This window comes from Lepidochelys olivacea (genome assembly GCF_965140295.1).
Source record: "Lepidochelys olivacea isolate rLepOli2 genome assembly, chromosome: 7".
In the NCBI taxonomy this organism is placed as follows: domain Eukaryota; kingdom Metazoa; phylum Chordata; order Testudines; family Cheloniidae; genus Lepidochelys; species Lepidochelys olivacea.
In genome coordinates, this window is record NC_140417.1 from 37,412,976 (window position 1) to 37,434,643 (window position 21,668).

At 43.9% G+C, this 21,668-nt stretch overlaps 1 protein-coding gene across 1 annotated transcript in view; it reads left to right on the forward strand.

The window, feature by feature from the left end:
• Window positions 1–6,122: 6,122 nt before the first annotated feature.
• The window catches only part of RAB43 (RAB43, member RAS oncogene family), a 28,579-nt gene continuing 13,033 nt past the window's right edge, over window positions 6,123–21,668 (forward strand). The window contains exons 1-2 of the mRNA XM_084633066.1: window positions 6,123–6,416; window positions 21,467–21,650. Of these exons, the coding sequence (XP_084489192.1) occupies window positions 6,198–6,416; window positions 21,467–21,650 (403 nt within the window). The 5' untranslated portion in view covers window positions 6,123–6,197. The remainder of the gene's footprint in view (window positions 6,417–21,466; window positions 21,651–21,668) is intronic.

Here is a 21,668-nt window from a genome sequence, read left to right on the forward strand (position 1 = left end):
CGTGCCTCCATGTTACAGCAGGTGAGTAAGAAGAGGCTGAACTTTTCAAAATTTATCTTGGAACAAAATGAATACCAACATAGTGCCCAAAAATATATCTGAATCATGGTTTTCACTAACCACTTTGGCTACTGATATACATGTATAACATTGAAAGTTATTAACTATTAGCACTGGTTACTATATTTATAGCACTGGATTATATAAACTTATTACAGAAGTTACATATTGTTATGGAATTGACTTAGCTTTTTTCTATAAATAAAAGTCCTATTGCCACTCCTTCTAAAGGCACAACAAAGGATGTGGCTACAATACCTTTTGAGAAACCAACATGTTTTTCCACAGGAGGGAAGTATTTTGTGTATGATTCCCCACATCTTATTAGATGTTGTGACAGGGTGCACCACACACCATTAATTGGGCACCTCCTCCTAGCCACTCTGATGATTAGCTAAGCAGGTCAACACTCCTTCCCACTGTTGCATGCTGTCAGTTTTTCTGGTCTGTAGCCCCTCTGACTCCAAAAACCCCAGCATCCTCTTCATGACTCAGCCCTCCAGCCAGGTCACTCAGTGTTCCCCCCTTCTGAGGTATATCAGTCTTTCCTTCAGCAGTCCTAGGCAGTCTTCCTACTCACTGCCTCAGATGCCACTCTTTCAGTGGCTGGTAGGGAATCCAGGCCCACCCTCTGCTCCAGGTTCCAGTCCAGAGACCCTCAACCCAGCAGTTCTGAGCTTTACTCTCTAAGCCCTCACTACTTCTTCCTTAGACTACTTTCCACCACACTTAGTTCACACCTTTTCCTGGGAGTACCAGCTCCAAGCCCTTCTCCCACAAATGACTGTTCTTTTCTAACAGCCCCTGAGGGTTGCCAGTTTCCTGGCTTTATAGGGTCTGCCTATTCCTGCACAGCTGAACCTGCTCGTAATCAATTCCCCCCACCCCCCCCCACTTCCTCCAGGTGTAGCATGTGGAGTTAATAGGCCTACCTGGTCCCCTTAACCCCTTCCAAGTCCTGTTTGGGGGGGTGGACACCCTATCACAGGTGTGAACTTAATTACTCCACCTTGCAACTTTAAATCTGAAGGCACCTTCAAAACAAGGGCAGCTTCATAGGCCAAATTCTACTAGGGTTACCAGGCATTTGATTTTCAACCGGAACGCCCGGTCAAAAAGGGACACTGCTGACCAGGCTGTTAAAATTCCAGTCAGCAGCACAGTGGGGTTAAGGCAAGCTCCCTGAGTACCCTGACTCCACGTGGGTCCTGGAAGCGGATGGCATATCCCTGTGGCTCCTGGGCACAGGGGTGGCCAGGAAAGCTCCACTCACTGCCTCCGCCCAGAGTCCGGCTCTGTAGCTCCCATTGGCCAGGAACCACCACCAGTGGGAGCTGTGGGGCCAGTGCCTGCGCGTGCGGGCAGTCCTCAGAGCCCTCTGGCCCCTCCGCCTAGGAGCCGGACATGGCGGTCACTTCCAGGAGCCACCTGAGATAAGCGCCATCCAACGGGAGCCTGCACTCCGAACCCCCTCCCGCACCCCAACCCCCTGCTGCAGCCCTGAGCCCCCTCCCACACCCAAACTCCCTGCCAGAGTCCAAACCCCCTCCTGTACTCCGAACCCCTCAGCCCCAGCCTGGAGCCCCCTCCTGCACCCAAACCCCTCATCCCTGGCCCACCCCAGAGCCCACACCCTCAGCCAGATCCCACACCCTCTCCTGCGCCCCAACCCCCTGCCCCAATCCCACACCCTCTCCTGCACCCCAACCCCTCTGCATCCCTAACCCCTCATCCCCAGCCCCACCCCAGAACCCAAACCCCCTGCCAGAGCCCTCACACTCTCCCGCACCCCAAACCCTTGCCCCAGCCCGGTGAAAGTGAGTGAGGGTGGGGAAAAGTGAGCGACAGAGGGGTGGGGGGTGGAGTGAGTGAGGGCAGGGCCTCAAAGAAGGGGCAGGGCAAGAGTGTTGGGTTTTGTGCAATTAGAAAGTTGGCAACCGTAAATTCCACCAGGCAAGCTGCACCTGGAGCAGATGTAATGTATAATTCTGTAACCACTTGCAGAGAAGTAATACATCTAATTTTGCAATCAAGCTACAACATTTTTTTAAAGATTGGCAGACCATGTGACATTCTTTCCTAAGAAATCTATTTCTCTAATGTAGTTTACACTCAGACATTGATCATTTCAACAGCACAATATAAAATGGAAATGAGTTAATTGGACACTGTACATTATAGCAATATTTTATTTCCTTATTAACAAATGTTTTTCCCTGGCTGACCAATATTTTATGGTTACACTGACTTTTTAACCCACATTTACAGGTCCCACTAGCAGAAAGTCTTCCTTGAGGGGGATGGGATGTCATAACAGTACAAGGTGCCTACAACTTCCACTCTGCTGGGAGTCTGGAGTCAGCTCGTGGAACCCGCACCAAAAAAAGTAGAGACACATTAAGAAGGATAAACCAGGAAATCCAGGAAACGTGTTGATTCAGTACCAGTCCAAGGCAGCCTTGCCTGGTCAGTCTTCTCTGTCTCAGTCATAAATTAAAGCTGCCCTCCTCCGGCACAACTAGGTGATGACAAACCTGACCCTGTGCCCTCTTGGATAACGCCATTAAACACATTCACCTTACAACCTTCTTAATTCTACTAATTGTATTTACAACTATGGGGCCTTCTCAGTGGAGTTTAATGGATGTAACAGAGGCTGCAGTTTGGCACACACACTAGATACAAATAAAAAAGACACTCTCGGACAGGTATTGTCAAAGTTCTTCATTAACAATGTCCAGTGATATTAACACATCTCAATTACTTCTGCCATACATTTCCCAAACAAAAAAGCATGTCTATTAAAACAATATTTTGTATTTTATAGAAACTCTATCTAACTTGCAGAGAAAAACACAAGCAAACATTTTTCAGATTGCTAAAGAGACGTATTTATCTCAAATAACTGCCTTGAAGACTGCTACCTTTTAATTAGCCCCAACACAGTGTTACTATTTTTAAAGATGTGTCTGGACAGCACAACACATTGCACAGGGTGCAAAAATATAGCACTGAATATTATGTCAGCCTGGAAACAAGCCATACCCCCACTTGCAGCCATGAAAACAACGGCCAGCATGATAATCCAACATATTGTAAGTGAAGCTGACAGGTAATATTGTAACTGCACCTGCCTAATCATATATGCTACTATCAGTACAGTATTTGGATATTTAAATACCAGAGTAGCCTGGATCCTACAGGGCAGATTCTTTCACACACAGCTAGCTCATTGCTGGACTTGGCCATTGTTTATGTAGGTCTCATTAAACAGGATTAATAATGAACCCCCTTTAAATCCTTTAATTTGCTTTTTATCTACATAAAGAACTGCTCATAATGGATGGGATGAAAAATGGGCTGTTTATTTTTCTTTTTGACCTCAGCCTATAAATATAGTGAGAAAAAAGTTGACTAACTACAGTGGTGCATCATGTATGATGGCTACGGGAAATTCCCCCAAACAAGTGCGTCATCTAACACTGTCACCCACCCTTTTTCTTTATGTTCACTGGAAGCACCTTGATGCAAACAGGATATTTTAGTGTGAGTCAGGTTCCACAGTTTCTATCCTACAATCTGAGTAACCCATTCCCCAAGCAGGCAGGAATAAAACCAGCCCAGCTGGAAAGCTATCCCCAAAGCTTGAAAAGGAGAAAAAAAAGCAAAAAAAAAAAAGCAAAAAAGCTTTGTGCTTGAGGAGCCCAGCACCTAGGTCATAAATCTTGTTAGATGGCTCAAGATTGTTAGGCAGGAAGAGTAGCTGATGTGTGGGAATTGGCAGCAGGAAGAGAGGATTGGCTGGGAGAGATAAAGGGAGGGATGCTGGGTTGGGGAGTGGCAGCGATGTTTGGTCTGAGTTGTAGACTGGGAGGGATAGCTGAGCACTAAGCCCCTAGAAGCCCCTCCATTAATGAGGGATTTTTTTCCACAATGCAGGAGACTGTCTATCCACATAGAATAGGAATTTTCCCACAAAGGATGAGCCTATGCTTGGAGGGGGGAGGGAGTTGTTCCCTGTACCTGCAATGCTAGATGAGAAGGGCATTTTCCCTTCTCAGAAAATTTTCATTCTTCATAACATTCGAGGGACTGTGCAGACCTGAAGGGTAAAGATGTGGGGCAGGTCCCCACCAAATGATGAGTGGGAATGAAAGGGCAGATTGCTATTGCCAAACTCTTCCTTCAAAAATCCTAAGGTAAAGGGGTGTTGGCAGGGCCGGCTCCAGCTTTTTTGCTGCCCCAAGTGGCGAAGGAAGAAAGAAAGAAAGAAAGAAACACCCGATTGAGCTGCCGCCGAAGAGGAAGGGAGGGAATGAAGGGCTTGCCACCAAATTGCTGCCGAAGACCCAGACGTGCTGCCCCTTTCTATTGGCCTCCCCAGGCACTGGCTTCCTTTGCTGGTGCCTGGAGCCAGCTTTGGGTGTTGGGTTGGAGGCTCAGTGGGGGAGACAGAGCTGAAGAATGGTCAAGAGTAATGTAAAGACCAAGCAGGGGCTGCTGAGTTGGGTGCTCAAGAATTGCAGGAAGACAGGGTTGGCAAGGACAGAGGCCAGGTGCAATGTCAGAATAAGCACCTCAGTCCGATTTTGCATCTGGTTATGCATCTGTTTGTGCACCCTCATCAAAAAATTCATCCTACTCAGCCCTGATTCAGGGGTTACAATTTCTGAAAGAGGGAACACTGTCATAAATCGCACCTGGATTTCCTATTTTCTCAGCTCCTGGTTGAAGTGATATAGTTTCTTATGAATCCGCATCTTATCTTCAACTATATTCCAGGGATACAGTTTCTGACACGCTTCACTGGCTTCCCTCAGAAATTGCATCCTCTGGACCTGAGCTCATGCTAATCTGGGGACACAGTTTCTGACACATTTCAGAGTAGCAGCCGTGTTAGTCTGTATTCACAAAAAGAAAAGGAGTACACTTCTCTGTCATCTGTCACATACAAACAGCTTTCCCCACTTCTTCTCTGCACTTGTCCTAAGGGGGTTCACTTTTTGCCAGGTGCGTCATCTCACCAGTCAAGAATTACTATTTCCTTCTGAAGGAACTACTGTTTACCTTTAAAGTTATACAAATTTAATTTTTTGGGATGAAGCTATATTTTTAGAACATGTCTATGATTCCAATTATGACCCACTTGTGAATACTGTAAAAAAAAGATACTCTATGTGGTGTAATTTATCAAGATTGTTCGGGAATGATATTCAGGCAAAAAGTAATGTGCATCCTAGATTAAATAATGTTTCCCCTCCTGCTCTATCCTTTGCTATCCCACTTGAGATTCTGAATTACTCAACAAAACTAGGCCCCGTTGTCCACTGGTGTAAACAGACACAGCATCATCTTTAGGTTACCAGCAGAGAATCTGGCCCATACTTTCAAAAGCCAGCAACCAGATGGCCATGGAGTGACTTTAATGACTTAGCTTGTAAGCTCCCAGGGGGCAGCTCTCTTCCTTCAGGGTTTGTACAAGGCCGGGCACCATGGAGTCCTGGTCCATGTTGGTGCTACTATAATACCAATCAGAATCCGAAGAAATGGAGGTTTTACCCACGAAAGCTTATGCTCAAATAAATCCGTTAGTCTTTAAGGTGCCACCGGACTCCTTGTTGTTTTTGTGGATACAGACTAACACGGCTACCCCCCCGATGACTGGTGTGGGCAGCTGCCCCAGCCTCATGCCTCTGTTCTGTACGCCATGGGGCACGTGGGCTTTTCTTTTAAAATCCCAAACTACGCCTAGAAGCCGGTAACTCCGGAGGAGCCGGTGGCTGGGTCAGGGCCCTAACAGGCGGCGGCGGCGGCTCCCCTTCCGCCACGCATCGGGCGAGGCTGCCGCCCCCTCTCCGCGGGGCCCGCCAGCGGCAGCCCGGGCTCGGCTCCCCCTGCCCCGCTGGCGGGCGGCAGGAGCGGGAGGCGGGCGGAGGGCGCCCGCTGGCGAGCACGCTCAGCCGCTCCCTCTGACTGGGCCATGCTAGGGAGGGCGGGCGCAGAGGCTGGTCCGAGGCGAGGCCCCGCCCGGCGGGGGGAGGGCGCTGACGGCCGGGCGCTGAGGCCCGGAGTGACGGGCGCTGCGCAGAGCCCGGCTCCCCGCTGCGGAGGGTGAAGGAGCCGAGCCCGGCCAGGCCATGCCCGGCCCCCCGGCGCTGGGGGCGGCAGGCCCCGGCCCGGACCCGGAGGAGCGCTACGACTTCCTCTTCAAGCTGGTGCTGATCGGGGACGCCAGCGTGGGCAAAACCTGCCTGGTGCAGCGTTTCAAAACCGGGGCCTTCGCCGAGCGCCAGGGCAGCACCATCGGCGTGGACTTCACCATGAAGAGCCTGGAGATCCAGGGCAAGCGAGTCAAGGTGGGCCGGGCAGAGCCGGAACCGTGGGGCTGCAGGCAGGAGAGAGCCCCCTAGGCATTGGAGGGAACCTAGGGGGCACAGGAGACAGCTCTGGAGAGGGACCAGCCCTGTTCTGTATCCGAAGGGATGCCCCTCAGGTGGTTCCTAAAAAGCCAGGACCCATATCCGCCCAGGGGCACTCAGCAGCCTTTGATCCTAGCAGCCTGGTTTCCAGTCAAAACTGGCACCTAGAGGTGGGGGTTTCTACCATAAGTTGAACATGGGCACGGGAAGGGAGGGAGACAGCTGTCAAAAAATAGTATCATTCTGCATTTCATATAGTGGCCTTTGTCTGGTGGTACCATGTGGTCACCTGAGCAGCGGTGGAGAGAGCACTAGAGCCCGTAGGGTGGCTGTCACGTAAATGCTGAGCTGCCCTGACCAGAGAAACCAGTGCCGTTACTGGAGGATGGGCAGAGGAAGAGGATATCCTGGCTGGCAGCAAACATCACAGCACTAGCGTATTACTGCCTCATACCTGTTCACTCCATCTTTCCCTCTGCAGCGAGAGCCCTACAAACAAGTTGTATACTTTTTCCTAAACTTAGCTATCGCATTGCCATGAAACAACTGCCACCTCTCCCTGGAGAGGTGACTGCATTTCAATGCTCTGTGCTGGGATCCCTTTCTTTTACTCTAAAGATCTGCTGCATATGTGTGTGACAAAAATAAGTTTACCTTCACTGTGTTTACCACCTAGGAGTCAACTATGACACAATTAACTGAACTGCTTCTGTTCACATCTCAGCAGCATTAGTTAAGTTCTAACTGCAGAATCTTCAAGACAGTTCAGGTACAACTGAGTAAAATACAGAATCTCAGTTGGTTCAGGTTATTGGTGGTAATGCACAAGCTAGAAAGAACACAGCTTGAATTTCAGATCCCAGCCTGAAGCTGCAGGGCTGGTAGTTAGTTTAAAACTAAGATTTTTTCCTAAGCACTTTGTCACCTTGAGATCCCAGTGTACAAGGAACCACACACAAAGCCACTTGGAGGATCCTTTTTACAAAACAGAATGACTCAGTGGCTTTCATTCTAGCCTCTCCTCATTCTGTGTATATCAGCTATGTGGGCATACAGGTGCCAAAGAAAACTGGCATATCTACCCACTGGGAAATAGCCCCTTTGTATCCATGGCATAGAAGTGGCAGACCATCTCTTGGGGCAGTTCAGAAGAGGGAAAGCATGGCTGCAGTACACTGTACTCCAACTGTTTATTCTTTGATGCTGAACAGCCTAAACCCTGGGGCTGCTTCATTTATTCTGTGGACTAGCCCAGTCATCCAGTTACCTCCAGAATCTAGGTAGTATGCAGCCATCTTTGCTCATTTCCTTTCTTTTCCCACAAGGGCTGAGCAGAGCTCAGTTTGGTCACAGCGTAGAGCTAGGGCCTCTTTAATATGAAAGAGTTATATAAATATGGTAATTACAATTGTATTTTGGTCTGCCTCACAGCTGTGTGCCAAGGTAGGGGGCCAGGTCCTCTAATCAATGCTTCTTCCTTCAGAGTGGCTTTGGTGAGCAGAGTGGGCAACAATCCTAGCAAGTAGGAAAAAAGGTGGCAGAAAAGCATGATCAAAGTTATTGGGAGGAGAGGAATGATGAGCTTACAGTAAGGAGTATGGTTTCTGTGGGCAGCTCAAAGATAAGGGCATTTACTTCCTTTGCAGGTGTTTTGTCTTTCAGGTTCCAGTTCTGTCTGAACAGCTGGGGTAAGCAGTTCATGTTTCAAGTCACCCTGCAAAAAATATCATTTTGGGTTTTTTTTAATCTTCTATTAGTTCCTCTTTCTTGCTTTTCACCAAGTTAGGAGGCACAGGAAGTGGGGTTTTCCCCTCTAAGATTGAAACTTGGCTCAATTTAAATGCCAGACACACGCAAAGTAACAAATGTGTCTCTCTTGCCAGGTATCTCTGTTAGGGACACTGAAAATTAGGCAGCTCCAGCTCAGGGTCTAAACCAGACTCCTTAGGTATTGCAGAAGTACTGACAATAAGAAAAAGAATCTGTAATTCAGCACTAATAGGCATTACTGTAGGCAAATTAATCTACAGTATGTATTTAGTAAGGTCTACTAATAGATCCAGCTAGTAGACATACCTTAGTTGACTCTACGTTTTGGTCTGAATTAGAGATGGAACAAGAGATCATAACATGCCCAGACTCTGAAAATGTTTGGATGTGGGTCTTTTGTTTGGCATATTGAGATAGTGACTGTGAAATTTGGATCCATCTCTGGATTTGAAATTTACCTAGAGGTATTCAGTTCTTGAGGATCTAATCTAAATAGGGTTTGTTCAGGATGTTGCAGGAGGCTGAGAATAGGGAGGCATTTTATTTTAATTTTGTAACCAAATTTACAACTTGGAGTTAAATGGGACTTCATGAAACTCATAGGCCTTACATACTTGACAAACTGGGTTTCAGTGCAGTTTGTGATGATTCTGGCAAGGGCAGGGAGGATTCCTTATTCTTACTATATAAACTCAGCATCTCACAGCCTGTGAGCATACAAGCCTGTACATGTGCTTTGACAGATGTCACATGTTAACACATTTCCATTGAGATCATGCAAGACATGGCAGTTTTTCCATTTTGAAAAGATGAGCTAAAAGAGGTTTTTGAAAAGGTAGGCCAATTGTATGCCTGTATACAGAATGTCTTAAAACAAAAGGACATTTACTACATATGATTGAAATAATTGTTGTTTGGCTATTCAGATGCTCATGCCGGATAACTTCTGTGCTGCTTTGACTTCACAGTGACTGGGGAGTTCTGCTAGTGATTGGAGTTTCTCCATAGGGGTCATGTACGTGGTAGATTATTAATTATTATTATTAGCAAATGGTGCAGTTATGAGAAGTATTGACAATTTGTTGTTATAACCTTCGGTACATAAACTCATCTTTAAAAGTCCTTCTCAGAACAACAGCATGGACTAAAGATTCATACCATATACCTGACCCCCTAGGGCCTGGCTTCATTCTCCATCATGGCAGTGGTGGTATCAAAACACAGTGGAGTGCAAGCTAATGTGTCTTTGGGATGGGGATTCAAACAAAAAGGTTGTAAAAAAAAAAAATGCTGTTTAGGACATTACATGTCTTCATTACAATTTTTAGGGTTTCCAGAAACATTTCCAGGTCGGGATTTTATAGAAGTAGCCCCTTCCTGCTGGGCCTTTGCTGATCAGGGTTGGCAGGGGAGAAAGGAACATATTGCAGAATTCTCAACTTTATTCCTGCAAAAAAACTTTTAAATGAGGCTCTTTCTGTGACCCAAACCTTATGTCCCTTTAGGCATCTGGAATGATATTTTAGCCACTCTTCCCCCCCCCCCCCCCACACTGCCTTTTAGGTTTAGTCAGCCTTTATAGAAAAGGAGAGACATTGTGGGGCTTTAGTGCTTGAGAATGGTCCTGCACTGACAGCCCTGAAAATTTCTCTTTAGAAATAGAACAGTTACAGCACTGGCAGCCCCAGTACAAGCTTCCACAGTGTGCCTCAACCCTACCATCTTCAAGGAGTGAGAGTTAACACCTCCCCCCACTCCCGCCTAGTCACCCCTTGGTTGCTCTGCTTGATCTGTCAATAAGGCTGCCACATGTGGTGTTTCTGTGAGGTAGATCTCTGTCCACTGGGAACTGCAGCAGCCAGCCATTTGAGAGTAGTCACTTTTTGCTCACTACTGACTTGGGCTGGATTTAAACTTGCAATTTAAAGATTAGAGCTGGGTGGAGAGAGGTAATTCCACTTTACGGAGGATATTGATATTTCAAATTTTGGTTTCACTGGAATTTGGAAGGAAAGTCAAAAATTTCTAAATTCTTCCAGAAAGGGAATGGAGTCTCAGCTCCGGGGCTGTCCGCTTGGTGGGTTGCTGCAGACCCTGAAGTCTCTCCAGCCAGCTCCAAGATAGGCAGGTTGCTAAGTAGCCAGGCGCAGTGCTTAATTTGTGCCAAGGCTCAGCCCCAGCACCTCTGGGCTTGCTACTTCAGTTATGAAATTTTAAAAAATTGGTTGAGACCCAGCACCTCTTTCGTTACAAATGAAGCACTGGCCAGGTGGGCAAGGTGGCAGGAAACCTGCCTGATTGGAACTTTGTCAAAAACCAGGTTTCAGAGTAATCAGATGTCAAGAATTATAACATTCATAAACCAGTCGGAGAACACTTCAATCTCTCTGGTCACGCGATTACAGACATGAAAGTTGTGATATTACAACAAAAAAACTTCAAATCCAGACTCCAGCGAGAAACTGTTGAATTGGAATTCATTTGCAAATTTGATACAATTAACTTAGGCTTGAATAAAGACTGGGAGTGGCTAAGTCATTATGCAAGGTAACCTATTTCCCCTTGTTTTTTCCTATCCCGCCTCCCCCCCCCCCCGACGTTCTTGTTAAACCTGGGGGCGGGATAGGAAAGGTGGAAATGGCCCACCTTGATTATCATACACATTGTAAGGAGAGGTTTCAGAGTAACAGCCGTGTTAGTCTGTCTTTGCAAAAAGAAAAGGAGTACTTGTGGCACCTTAGAGACTAACCAATTTATTTGAGCATGAGCTTTCGTGAGCTACAGCTCACTTCATCGATGAAGTGAGCTGTAGCTCACGAAAGCTCACTCTCAAATAAATTGGTTAGTCTCTAAGGTGCCACAAGTACTCCTTTTTTTATTGTAAGGAGAGTGGCCACTTTAGATAAGCTATTACCAGCAGGAGAATGGGTTTGTGGGGGGGAGAAAACCTGGATTTGTGCTGGAAATGGCCAACTTGATTATCATACACATTGTAAGGAGAGTGATCACTTTAGATAAGCTATTACCAGCAGGAGAGTGGGGTGGGAGGAGGTATTTTTTCATGCTTTGTGTGTATATAAAAAGATCTTCTACACAGTATGCATCCGATGAAGTGAGCTGTAGCTCACGAAAGCTTATGCTCAAATAAATTGGTTAGTCTCTAAGGTGCCACAAGTACTCCTTTTCTTTTTGTCAAAAACCAGTCTCTGCTAAACATTTCATCTGATTTTTTTCCAACCAGCTCTATTAAAGATGAAGAACATAGGCCTGATCTCTAGCAACAACAGTGCCAGGCAACCCAATTCAGTATAGTTAAAAGTTGTAGTATACAACTATAGTATACAAGACCTAACTGTATCCCTCTAACCAGATTAAAATTTATGAGGATAGATGGTGGGATTTTAAGAGTGTTCAGCATTGGTCTAACTGCTCCCTATTGAAGTAAATGGTAACACTCCCATCAATAAAACAGTAGTTTGTTCTGAGGGAGCAATAGAAAACTTTTGAGACAGATAACAAAATACAAATCTGCAAATCCTTATTAGCATGGTAGCAAAATTTCCTTTGTTTATGTTTACTTATCACTTACACAGGTGAAAGTTCCCTTAGGTTACCTAACAGTGACTTATTTTGGCTGGAAATTTACAAAAAAACATGAATTAAATCTGACATTAATCTTTGGGATTAGTTGTTAGACTGGCGATTTTAAAAACTACACTCACCTACTGGTTTGTGAGAAAAGCACATATCAGCTGATATACATTTTAAAGTTCTGTATAAACACCTGTTGGATTTCCTTAAGTTGTTGTGTCCTAAATAGAACCTCTCAATCTTCTCATTTAAACAGTCAATGCCAAAATTAAAGCAATAGCAGGGCAGTAGTTCAGAACAAGTAGTGGCCCTCAGATGAGCAGGCAAAGTGCATTTGCCTGTAACTGTCCATTCAACACAAGCTCTGAGGCTTTCATTTATAAAATAAGTTTACACTAAACAGCAGAGGCCCCAATTCTGTTGTTGTATCTATGCAGGCTGACCTTTGCATACCCCTAGATATCTATCTTCACGAAATCTGCCTGCAAAGATTTGAATGAGAGATCAGGGCATTAGTCTGTGAGACTGACAACTGTCCTTGTCTTAAAGAGACAACAGTTTATGAATCACGCTTCTAAAAACTTTATCAACTGTTGTTAAAAGTAACAATTAAGATTGTAATACCTGTAAGATTAGTGAATAATCCCTTCCCCCATTTGCTTACTTTGTTCATTTGATAGCACTTTGTATGTAGTCAGTATCACTATTTCCTTTGTGTAGTGAGTTCCTCCTGTTTGTCTTTCTTAAAGCAACAGAAGCTTTCTGTTTAAATCAGGGAAATAGCTTTTGTAATGTGAATCCTTTTTTATGGAGTACTGGATTTATTAATTCACATGTTGAAAAAGCCATCAATCAGCCATCAAGTCTCCCCAGAGCTACCCAGTCCTTCATTTGACAGTTTTTAAATTTCTGCCTAATCACCCAGTTTAGGGCACTGTTAAATAACCAAATGGCTGATTATTTAATTGCAAAATAGCTAAAGATTTTTAGAACAGAGTTACAATGTATGAATCGATCCATGACAAAGGCTCCCTTGGTTTGATAGACTGCTGTGGCTTTTTCAAATTACTCATTACTTTCAATGGCACCCAGAATGTGGGAGTCATTTTCCAAACATAGAAGGAGGCACAGTTTCTGTCCAAGAGCTTATGATAAAAAAAAATAAAAAAAATACAGAGCTGATAAAATCTCTTATGTCAATGAGATAGGGAAAATGGGAGTGTGATTCAGTTAAAGGAGATAGTCTCAATGAAGTCTAAAGGACTGGAGTCAGTATGATGATTTCCTTCAAGTCCTTTTGACGTGATTTCATGGGTTTCCTTGGTTTGATAAATATTCTTTAAAAATTCAAATCTTCAACATTTTGGTTATTGGGCTTTGTCTCATATCAGTATTTAAGAATTAATTAATAATTTCATCATCTGTTTATGTATGTGTTACATAATGTAGTCACAATTGTGGAGCTCACACGGGGTATAGAGCAGGGGTGTCAAACATAGGCCCGTGGACTGGATTCTGCCTACATGATGCTTCTGTGTGGCCCACATGGCATATATTTTGATTTCCTTTTTTCTTTTTAAATGAAAGCTGACAGTTTCAGCTTTTGTGGCTGCAGTGACAGTCTTCCTAGTGCGAACAAACCACAACTAATGCAGTGACATCTGCCTGAATCTGCAGACAGCCTGAAACTGTGTGTTGTGGACATCACTTAGGGACCAGCATGCCTAGTGGGCAGGCTGCAGTTCAACAGTCCCCAAAGTCCTAGGATGGCTTTGTTGGGCAATCTGAGAGCCAGACAGCTGAGTGAAAATCTGTCATCCCCCAGCAATCTCAGGGTCCTCCCAGTCAAACAAAGGGCAGAGAGAAGGATAGGGGAACCCAGGCCCTCCCTCTCCACTGGCTGTCAGTCCCCTCTAGCTGATACTGCAGGCCAGCCTCCCCAGGCCACTTCTTGCCTCCCCTGTTCTCTTCTCTCCTCTGTTTGGGGTGTGGTCACAGCACTCTGCTTCCCTCCCAGCAGAGGATTGCTCAGCCTCAGACAGTCTCAACTATTCAGATAGTCAATGGGAGCTTCCAAGCTCCCTTCTCAGTGTCCATTTATTCCCCCTTATCAGAAAGAAGACAAGAGAAAGAGGGGTCAGGTGGCCCCTGGCTGCCCAGTCAGGCCTTACTCACAGTCCAGAGCCTTTCCCTGTAAAGTTTTCTGTCTAAGAAGCTACTAACTGGCTTGCTTCTTGCAAACAACCCCTTCTTCACTCTTCCCCAGCTTGATTGCCAGAGTCCCCATTTAAGCAGGTCTTAACATTTGGAGCATGCTCTGCAGCTGCTGAGAAACAGAGCCATCTTGGACCAATACTTCTCCATCACTTCCTGAGTCTCAGCGAGAGGTCTGTAAACCTCATCACACCGTGACTTAAGTATTACATTTTCCTCACCCCAATCTGGAGTGTCTGCTCTAAAGCCCAATGAGTTCACACATCAGTGGCAACATGAATTATTTAATCGCCGGTCATTTAATCAATTGGAACAGTGGGAGTGAGTGAAGATAACAGGTGTTATGATTTGGGATTTGCAGCACGGAAAGAAATAGAGGGAAGAACAGATGAAAAACAAAGGACAGAAATAGTCATGTCCTCCACAGACCCTAAGTTAGGTGCCTAGGTTCCCTTTACGATGCAGGGGAGAAATATCACCTCAGAATGGGATCTGCAAAAGCCAGTGGGGACCCACCAAACCAGATACTGAGGAGAGGAGTGTTTCCTAAGCCGAACCTCCTCAAAGAGTTAGGTGCCTAAATCTGAGCTGAAAGGAGGCACTTATATCTGCTTGGGATCTACAGCCAGGAACCCTCTTCTGGAGTCAGGCGCCTAAGCTGTTTCTTATTAGAATGGCAGCAGAGCGTACCCAACTCCACACAAAAGCAGGGTTACGGGGGGATCTCCCATATGTCCTGAGCTCTGGGATAGTCTGATGTGGGGCTCTCTGTCTCGCTTGTCGAAGCCATTCCACATAGTACATTAATTGTCCATTGGGCCAGAGAAAAAGTTAGCATAACTGTAGAGTCCAGTGGTTAGGGTACTCACCTGAGAGGTGGGAAATCATGTTCAAATTCCTTCTCCACCTCAAGCAGAGGGGGGAATTGAACTGGGGTCTCCCATCTCCTGCATGAGTGCACTGAACTAAAGGTTATCAGGGAGGCCCTCTTTCTCACCCCTGACCATTTTGCATAGTCAGGCGTGCTTGAGGATGCCTACCAGATCCGACTCTGCAGGTAACGTAGGCCAGGCAATGCTTGTTTTCACCTGCTTTGAGGATGCTGAGGTGGGTTGGGGCTTCAGCATGAGCTAGGCACCTGCGTACCTTGTGTGCATGCCCAATAGCAGAAACTTAGGGGACTTTTATGCCAAAAATGTAGGTGCCGCAGGATTTTAGGCACCTCCAGAGTTAGGCAGCAGCTGAGCAGGGTCTTGAGTATCAGTGGTGCCTAAATTTTGATCTTAGGCACCTAAGTCCTTTTGTGGATCTCAGCCTGAATTACTATATATAGGCCATATTCTCCCCGGATCTCTTTTTACCCCAGCCCACAGACCATAAACAAAGGTAGAATTTGGCCTTCTCCTCAATGAAATTGACAGCCCTGGTATTGGAGAAAACAGGAGTGCAACATTCCCAGCAAACTGGAATTCAGCCTGGCACCTCTTTTCTTTTAGAATGTCACATGACAGGATGAGCATTCATTTATTTCCCCTCGCTGTTCTGTATATTAATAGAATTTTAAATTGAAATGCGTTAGTGGAAAGGAAGTCTTGCCTGATCAAACCTTGCTTTTGTTCTTGTTGGGAAAGATCATACAGATTAAGTTACAAAAATTGTTTTGGTAAAGCTTTTTCCAAGTACATACAGGAATTTGCTGGTGTACTGAAATCTATCCTGTTGTTTGCCATTTGATATGAAAGGGTTTAAACATGGTAAGCTGGCTTAGAATCATTTAGGAGGAAGCACCCTTTGCATCCATTACCAAAGAAATTATATGAAAGTTTCTACTCTCTGCAGGATTCATAACATGCAAACTCCCCCGCTGTGTTTATAGTGCTAAACGATTAAATACTTCCTAGAGATGAAATATCACTGATGCTGTTGCAAAAACAAAGTGAACATGCATCCCCACTATCTCCAACTTCTTTAGGAATTGTGATAAATGAAGGGAGTGGGGCAGCTCCCTTTTATGGACACCCAGCCAGCCAGTTAGCTATAAAGTCCCCCTTAGTGGCTGTTCTCTGCTTGCTTTACCTGTACAGGGTTAAAAAAAAGTCCCCCAGGTGAAGAAAAGGGAGTGGGCATCTGACCAAAAGAGCCAATGGGAAGGCTAGAACTTTTTAAAATGGTGAAAAACTTCCCCTTTGCTCTGTTGTTTTTCCTCCGGGAAAGAGGGGAACAGTTATGCTTTGAGAAGCTTTAAGCCAGATAAATCATCAGATCATACCTAGAACTGCTTACTTGGAACTCCCAGATGTGTAAGTGGATCAGGAATGTTTAGAAAGACGTGATTAGGTTTATTTCTCTTTATTTCTTTTGGCTAATGGACTCCTCTGTGCTCACCCCAGATGTTTTTGTTTGCTTGTAACTTTTAAGCTGAACCCACAGGAAAGCTATTTTGGGTGCTTAATTTTTGGAATTGCTCTTTTAAAATCTAGCAAAAGCCTAAATTCCAGATGCTTATTTTGCTATCTTATTTCACAGATAAAATTCTCTTCTAAATGTACATTGCACGACATATGTTGACCTAATCCTGTATTGTTAAGTCCAATGATAAACTTACCATTTTCTGCAATGACAAGATTATGTAAACTTTGTCCATTTTCAGTTAGTTGAATCAGAGCTTTCTTGGAGGCTAGCTGTGACCAGTAATCATGTGTGCACCATGTAATCACACCCTATACAGCACTGTAATAATCTTCATACAAAATGTGCCTTGTGAGGTATCATTTGAAAACTAATAATTCACTGGTCAATAATATCACGGTGCAATGTATGCAGTGACATGACATACAGTGACAGTGACATGAACATAAGATAAAATTATGACTGAAATGTATTTACCAGACAAGTCTGGGGAGGAGGTAAACCTGTTTCTCGAGCACAAAAAACAAGCTAATGACTCAAGCCAAGTGGCTTCAACGTTGACTGGCAATCACCAGTCAAGTAATCATTTTTTGGCAATCAAAGGGGGCAGGAACAGATCGATCTGCATTTTAACAAACAACAGGGAAGCTCATTTACCACGAGACTCCATGTCTCTCTGTCCTCACAGTGGGAAGGAACTTTATCTAGGGGTAACCCCCAGGAAAATGCTTTTCAAAGGGTGACTGGAATATAAAAGTGAGGGGGGGAACACCCTAGGTATTTGTGCTCTGTTCCCTCCCTCAAGAAAACAAAAGAACCAGGCTTTGGACTTTGGGGAGAGGTTGTGACCTGAGAATTTGGTCAGCCCTGTTGCTTGGAACATAGAGAGTTTGCTGTAGGGAACAAAAGAGTATTGATGGATTCCATAAAATATTGGTAACCTTTTTCCTAATGTATATGGAATTGCTAAATCCACATTGAAATATGTGGATGGTATGGTATATATTTGTTTGTATTTTTCCATCCCAGGCTTTCTTTACAATCACTTCTGTTTTCTTGTGTAATATTAAGTAATGATAATACATTGATCCCTGAGGGATACCTGATGTGCCATCTTCTTTTGGATTGTGTGGTTTGTAATTGCAGCTGGCAAAATTCTTTGTAACATTTTGATCCATCTGCTATCAAAATGTTAAAGGAAAAAAAGAGGGGGTTGAGGGGGGAAGGTTCTCCACTGGTCTTTAAAAGCTCTCTTTCATTGTTGCTTTAGCACTGTGGGATAGTTCAAAGTAACATACCTGTGTACATGCACAGCATTGGATGTGCATTTTACCCAGTTTATCTGGTAGTTATTCAGCATTCACGCCATTAAACTTTACGCAGCAATAAAGAATAGGAGAAACGTCTGTTGTTTGTGTGCAGTATGCTCATTATTTTTGCAATAGGAGTAGCTCCTGTACAAGTAGGTGGTTGTGTGTCAAAGTAGTACACTCTGTTTAGCACAGTGTAGCCCAGTGCCAGCCAGTGCTAAGTCCTGTGGTGTCCACAAAATTCAAAGCGAAAAACAGACCAAAATAACTAATTCATGTAATAAATAGGCATTCAGTATCACAGGATGGGTGACAAGGGCAGCTCCTCTGTTTTGTTCAATAAGAATATCCTGTCACACTTTCTGAGAACAGTGAGTATTTATCCTCTCTCCTGTACCCACTTGCTCCTGCTGATCATTGCTTAAAAACGTCCTGCCAGTCTCTCAATATATAGCTGTTTTGGCCTTCTCCATGTATTTATTCCCCAACTTCTCTATCTCATTGTCTTAATGTGAGTTGTTGCCAATGTAATTAGAAAAACAAAAATTGTTTAAACAACAGTTAAGGTTGCTAAGTGACAAATGCACCTTCTTATCACATTTACAGAACCTAAGCACTTTACAAGGAAATAGTTAAGAGCTTCATCTCTTACACTGTGAACACAATATTGTGAACACAACATTGTTATGAAATATAAAAATATTTTATCACATCCTTAACAATGATTCCTGGATCGTACAGTTCCTTTATGTATTTATTTTTATTTTAGTGTTTACATTTTTTTCAAGGATGCTTTTAAATGAGAAACAGTCATTATTAAGAGTACAATTTTTGGTAAAGAAATTGTAATTGCTGTTTCTTGCCAATGATGTTGCATATGTAATTTAATGGGAGAATGTGTAACTGTTGATTCCTCATAAAATTATATATATGACTTGCATTTGAGGCTGACTAATGTGTACATATAGAGAGTATTTGTGTTTCTTTTTCAACAGGATTTTGTATGTGTATGTATTTGAGACTATTGGAAAAAACTGCATTTGGTTTGGATCAACGATTGATTTCCTTGATTTGAAGTGCTTGGGTTTTCTAGTGATGCTGTCTAAACAAAACAGTGTTGCCACTTAGCAACCTTAATTTTTTTTAAACGAAGTTGTTTGATTTTTAGAATTTCCAAGGTGAGTTTTTACTTAATCTTCCTTCCTTCCTTCCTTCCTAAATTAAAAGAGGTGAGTTGTGCTGGTCAAAATAATAGCCTTCCTCATTCAGTATATAGCTGTCAAGATACAAGATCCCAAGGAAGGTAAATCAGTCACACACAGCACAGCCTATAATCATTGTAATACTGGTAAAAAGTCAGCAATGTAAGGGTCCTGCAAGAGGCTACCTAAGTCCTTGTATAGGAATGTAGAGGGATTTAGGGAGCTAAGACCAAGAGGTTCTAGAAGGAAACAACCCAACGTAGGGAGGAGGCTTAGGAGAAGATCTGTTGCGTTACCATTTGAGCTACCAATGAAGTCAAACTTGGGGTCTGTATCCTCTGTTGAGAATAGCATAGGAACTCTGACCATTCTGAAGCCTGAACCTGCAAACACTTACATGGGTGAGTAAAGTCACTCATATGCAGAAGCGTGTGCAGGATTGGGCCCATAGTAATGAGACCCAGGACTAAAACCTAGGTTGCCTGACCGCAAAGCCATTGCCTAACCTGCTAAGGGATGTCTACGCTGCAGCTAAGAGCAAGGCTCCCAGCCCAGGTAGACAGACTCAGGTGGCTAGCCCAAGCCTCTGCCAGTGCAGCAACATCCACACTTCTGTTTTTAGGGTGCTAGTGTAAATCTGTCTGCCCAGCCTGGGAGGTTCACTCCCAGCTGCAGTATAGACATACCGAAAGTCACATCACAGGTAAATCACTCTTCATTACGTTATCTGATAAGTGTGGCTAATAATTCACACTTTATGGTTATATAGTGGTTCTTCATCTGTACAGGAGATCTCAAAGCTCTCCAGAACGTTGGGTTAGCATTATTACCTTCATTTTACAATTGGCCTGACCAAGTGCTGAGATTTGAACCCATGAAAGGCATTGTGTTCTAGTGGGAAAAGTATGGGTCTTCCTTCTCAGAGATTAAGGTTCTGTTCCCAGCACTGTCACAAACTACCTACATAACCTACAACTCTCCAGTTACTGCCCCACGTACATAGCATCCATCATTTCCAGATCATTGACAACCATTGCCTGGAGTTCTTCTCCATCCTGGATGTGTTCTAATATAGCTTCTACCCTTCTCCACTCCTCTGAAAATGCTCTCTAACCAAGATTTCTAATAACCTGTTAATTGGAAGGATTAATTTTAACTATAAAAGATCAGGGCATTGTAGACAGCAAAAACAAAACTTCTGATCAGTTATGCAGCAGTGGTCAAAAAAATGCAGCCACAATGTTAGGATGCACAAGGAATGGTATGGAAAATAATATTGATCCAGATTCTGTGGATTCTGATTCTGTGTTACGTTCTGGTCATGTCATCTGAAAAAGAATATAAAAGAAATAGAAGGGCTCAGAAATGGAAAGACTTCCATGTCTGGGGAGATTGAAAAGGCTAAGACTGTTTACCTTAGAGAGGGGACAAAAAAAAGAGAAGTCATGACAGAGGTACATAATATAATGAATAGTACAAAGAAAGTAAACTAGACACTCCCATTTACCCCCTCAGAATACAAGGAAAAGGAAACATTTAATGAAATTGAAAGGCAACAGATTTAAACTGAAAAGAAAATACTGTGGAAGTCATTGCTACTATATATTGAGCTTGATAGCGTTCAAAAAGGATTAGAAATGTATATGGTGAATGAGAATATCCACAGTTACTTTAAATTAAAAAGCTGTATGGGATAAATTCTCAGGCTTCAGGAGATAAGACCACCAATACATGACAGGATAAGAAGAAACTTCCTCCATGAGCAGGTTATTCTCTACTGTTCACCATCGGTTTTATTGTACTTTCTTCTGATGCATCCCAGGCTGACTACTCAGACACTGCGTACTAGTCTAGATGGACCGTCAATCTGATATGGGATGGCAGTTCCTATGGTACTGGATTTAAGCAAGAGCATTACAGTTTAGACAGGCCCATTACTACCTGTGCATAATGTCTATTCAGCCTCCTAAATGAAGAGGATGGCTGACAGACATTCAGTTCTGTGACACTCTTTATCTTCCTAGTTGTGTGGAGGGAAGATTTTTAGGTAAAATATTTAGATATCTAGGCAAAATTAGGCTGATTTTTCAAATTACCAGGCATTCTGAGCTCCTTATGACTTCACAGGGAGTTGGAAATACTAGCACTCCTAAAAATGAGGTCACTTTTGCATAGGTGCCTAATTATGGATTTTGGTGCTAACTTTAGGCAGCCAACTTTGAAAATGTTACCCTGAGTACATAATTTTCATCTCAGCTGAGGGACACAGGATTTTTTTTAAGAGAAATTTTAAAAAGCACCACGTTTGTGCATAGATTTTCTATAAGGTCACTGAACCAACTCCTGTCTTGTTAACCAGCAGAGCTCAGTGTGTGTTTAAATCCTGACCCAGTCACATTTCATTCAGGAGGAAAGGACTTAACCTGAAAAGCAAGACCAGTTCCCTATATGTGAATAGCCAGTATCTCACTGCATGTTTTATTTTGTTTAGTTGCAGATCTGGGACACAGCAGGGCAGGAGAGATTCCGAACCATCACACAGAGCTACTACCGAAGCGCCAATGGAGCAATCCTAGCCTACGACATCAGCAAGAGAGGCTCTTTCCAGTCCATTCCTCGCTGGATTGAGGATGTGAGGAAGTATGCTGGTTCCAACATAGTACAGTTACTGATTGGTGAGTTTGGAAATTAAT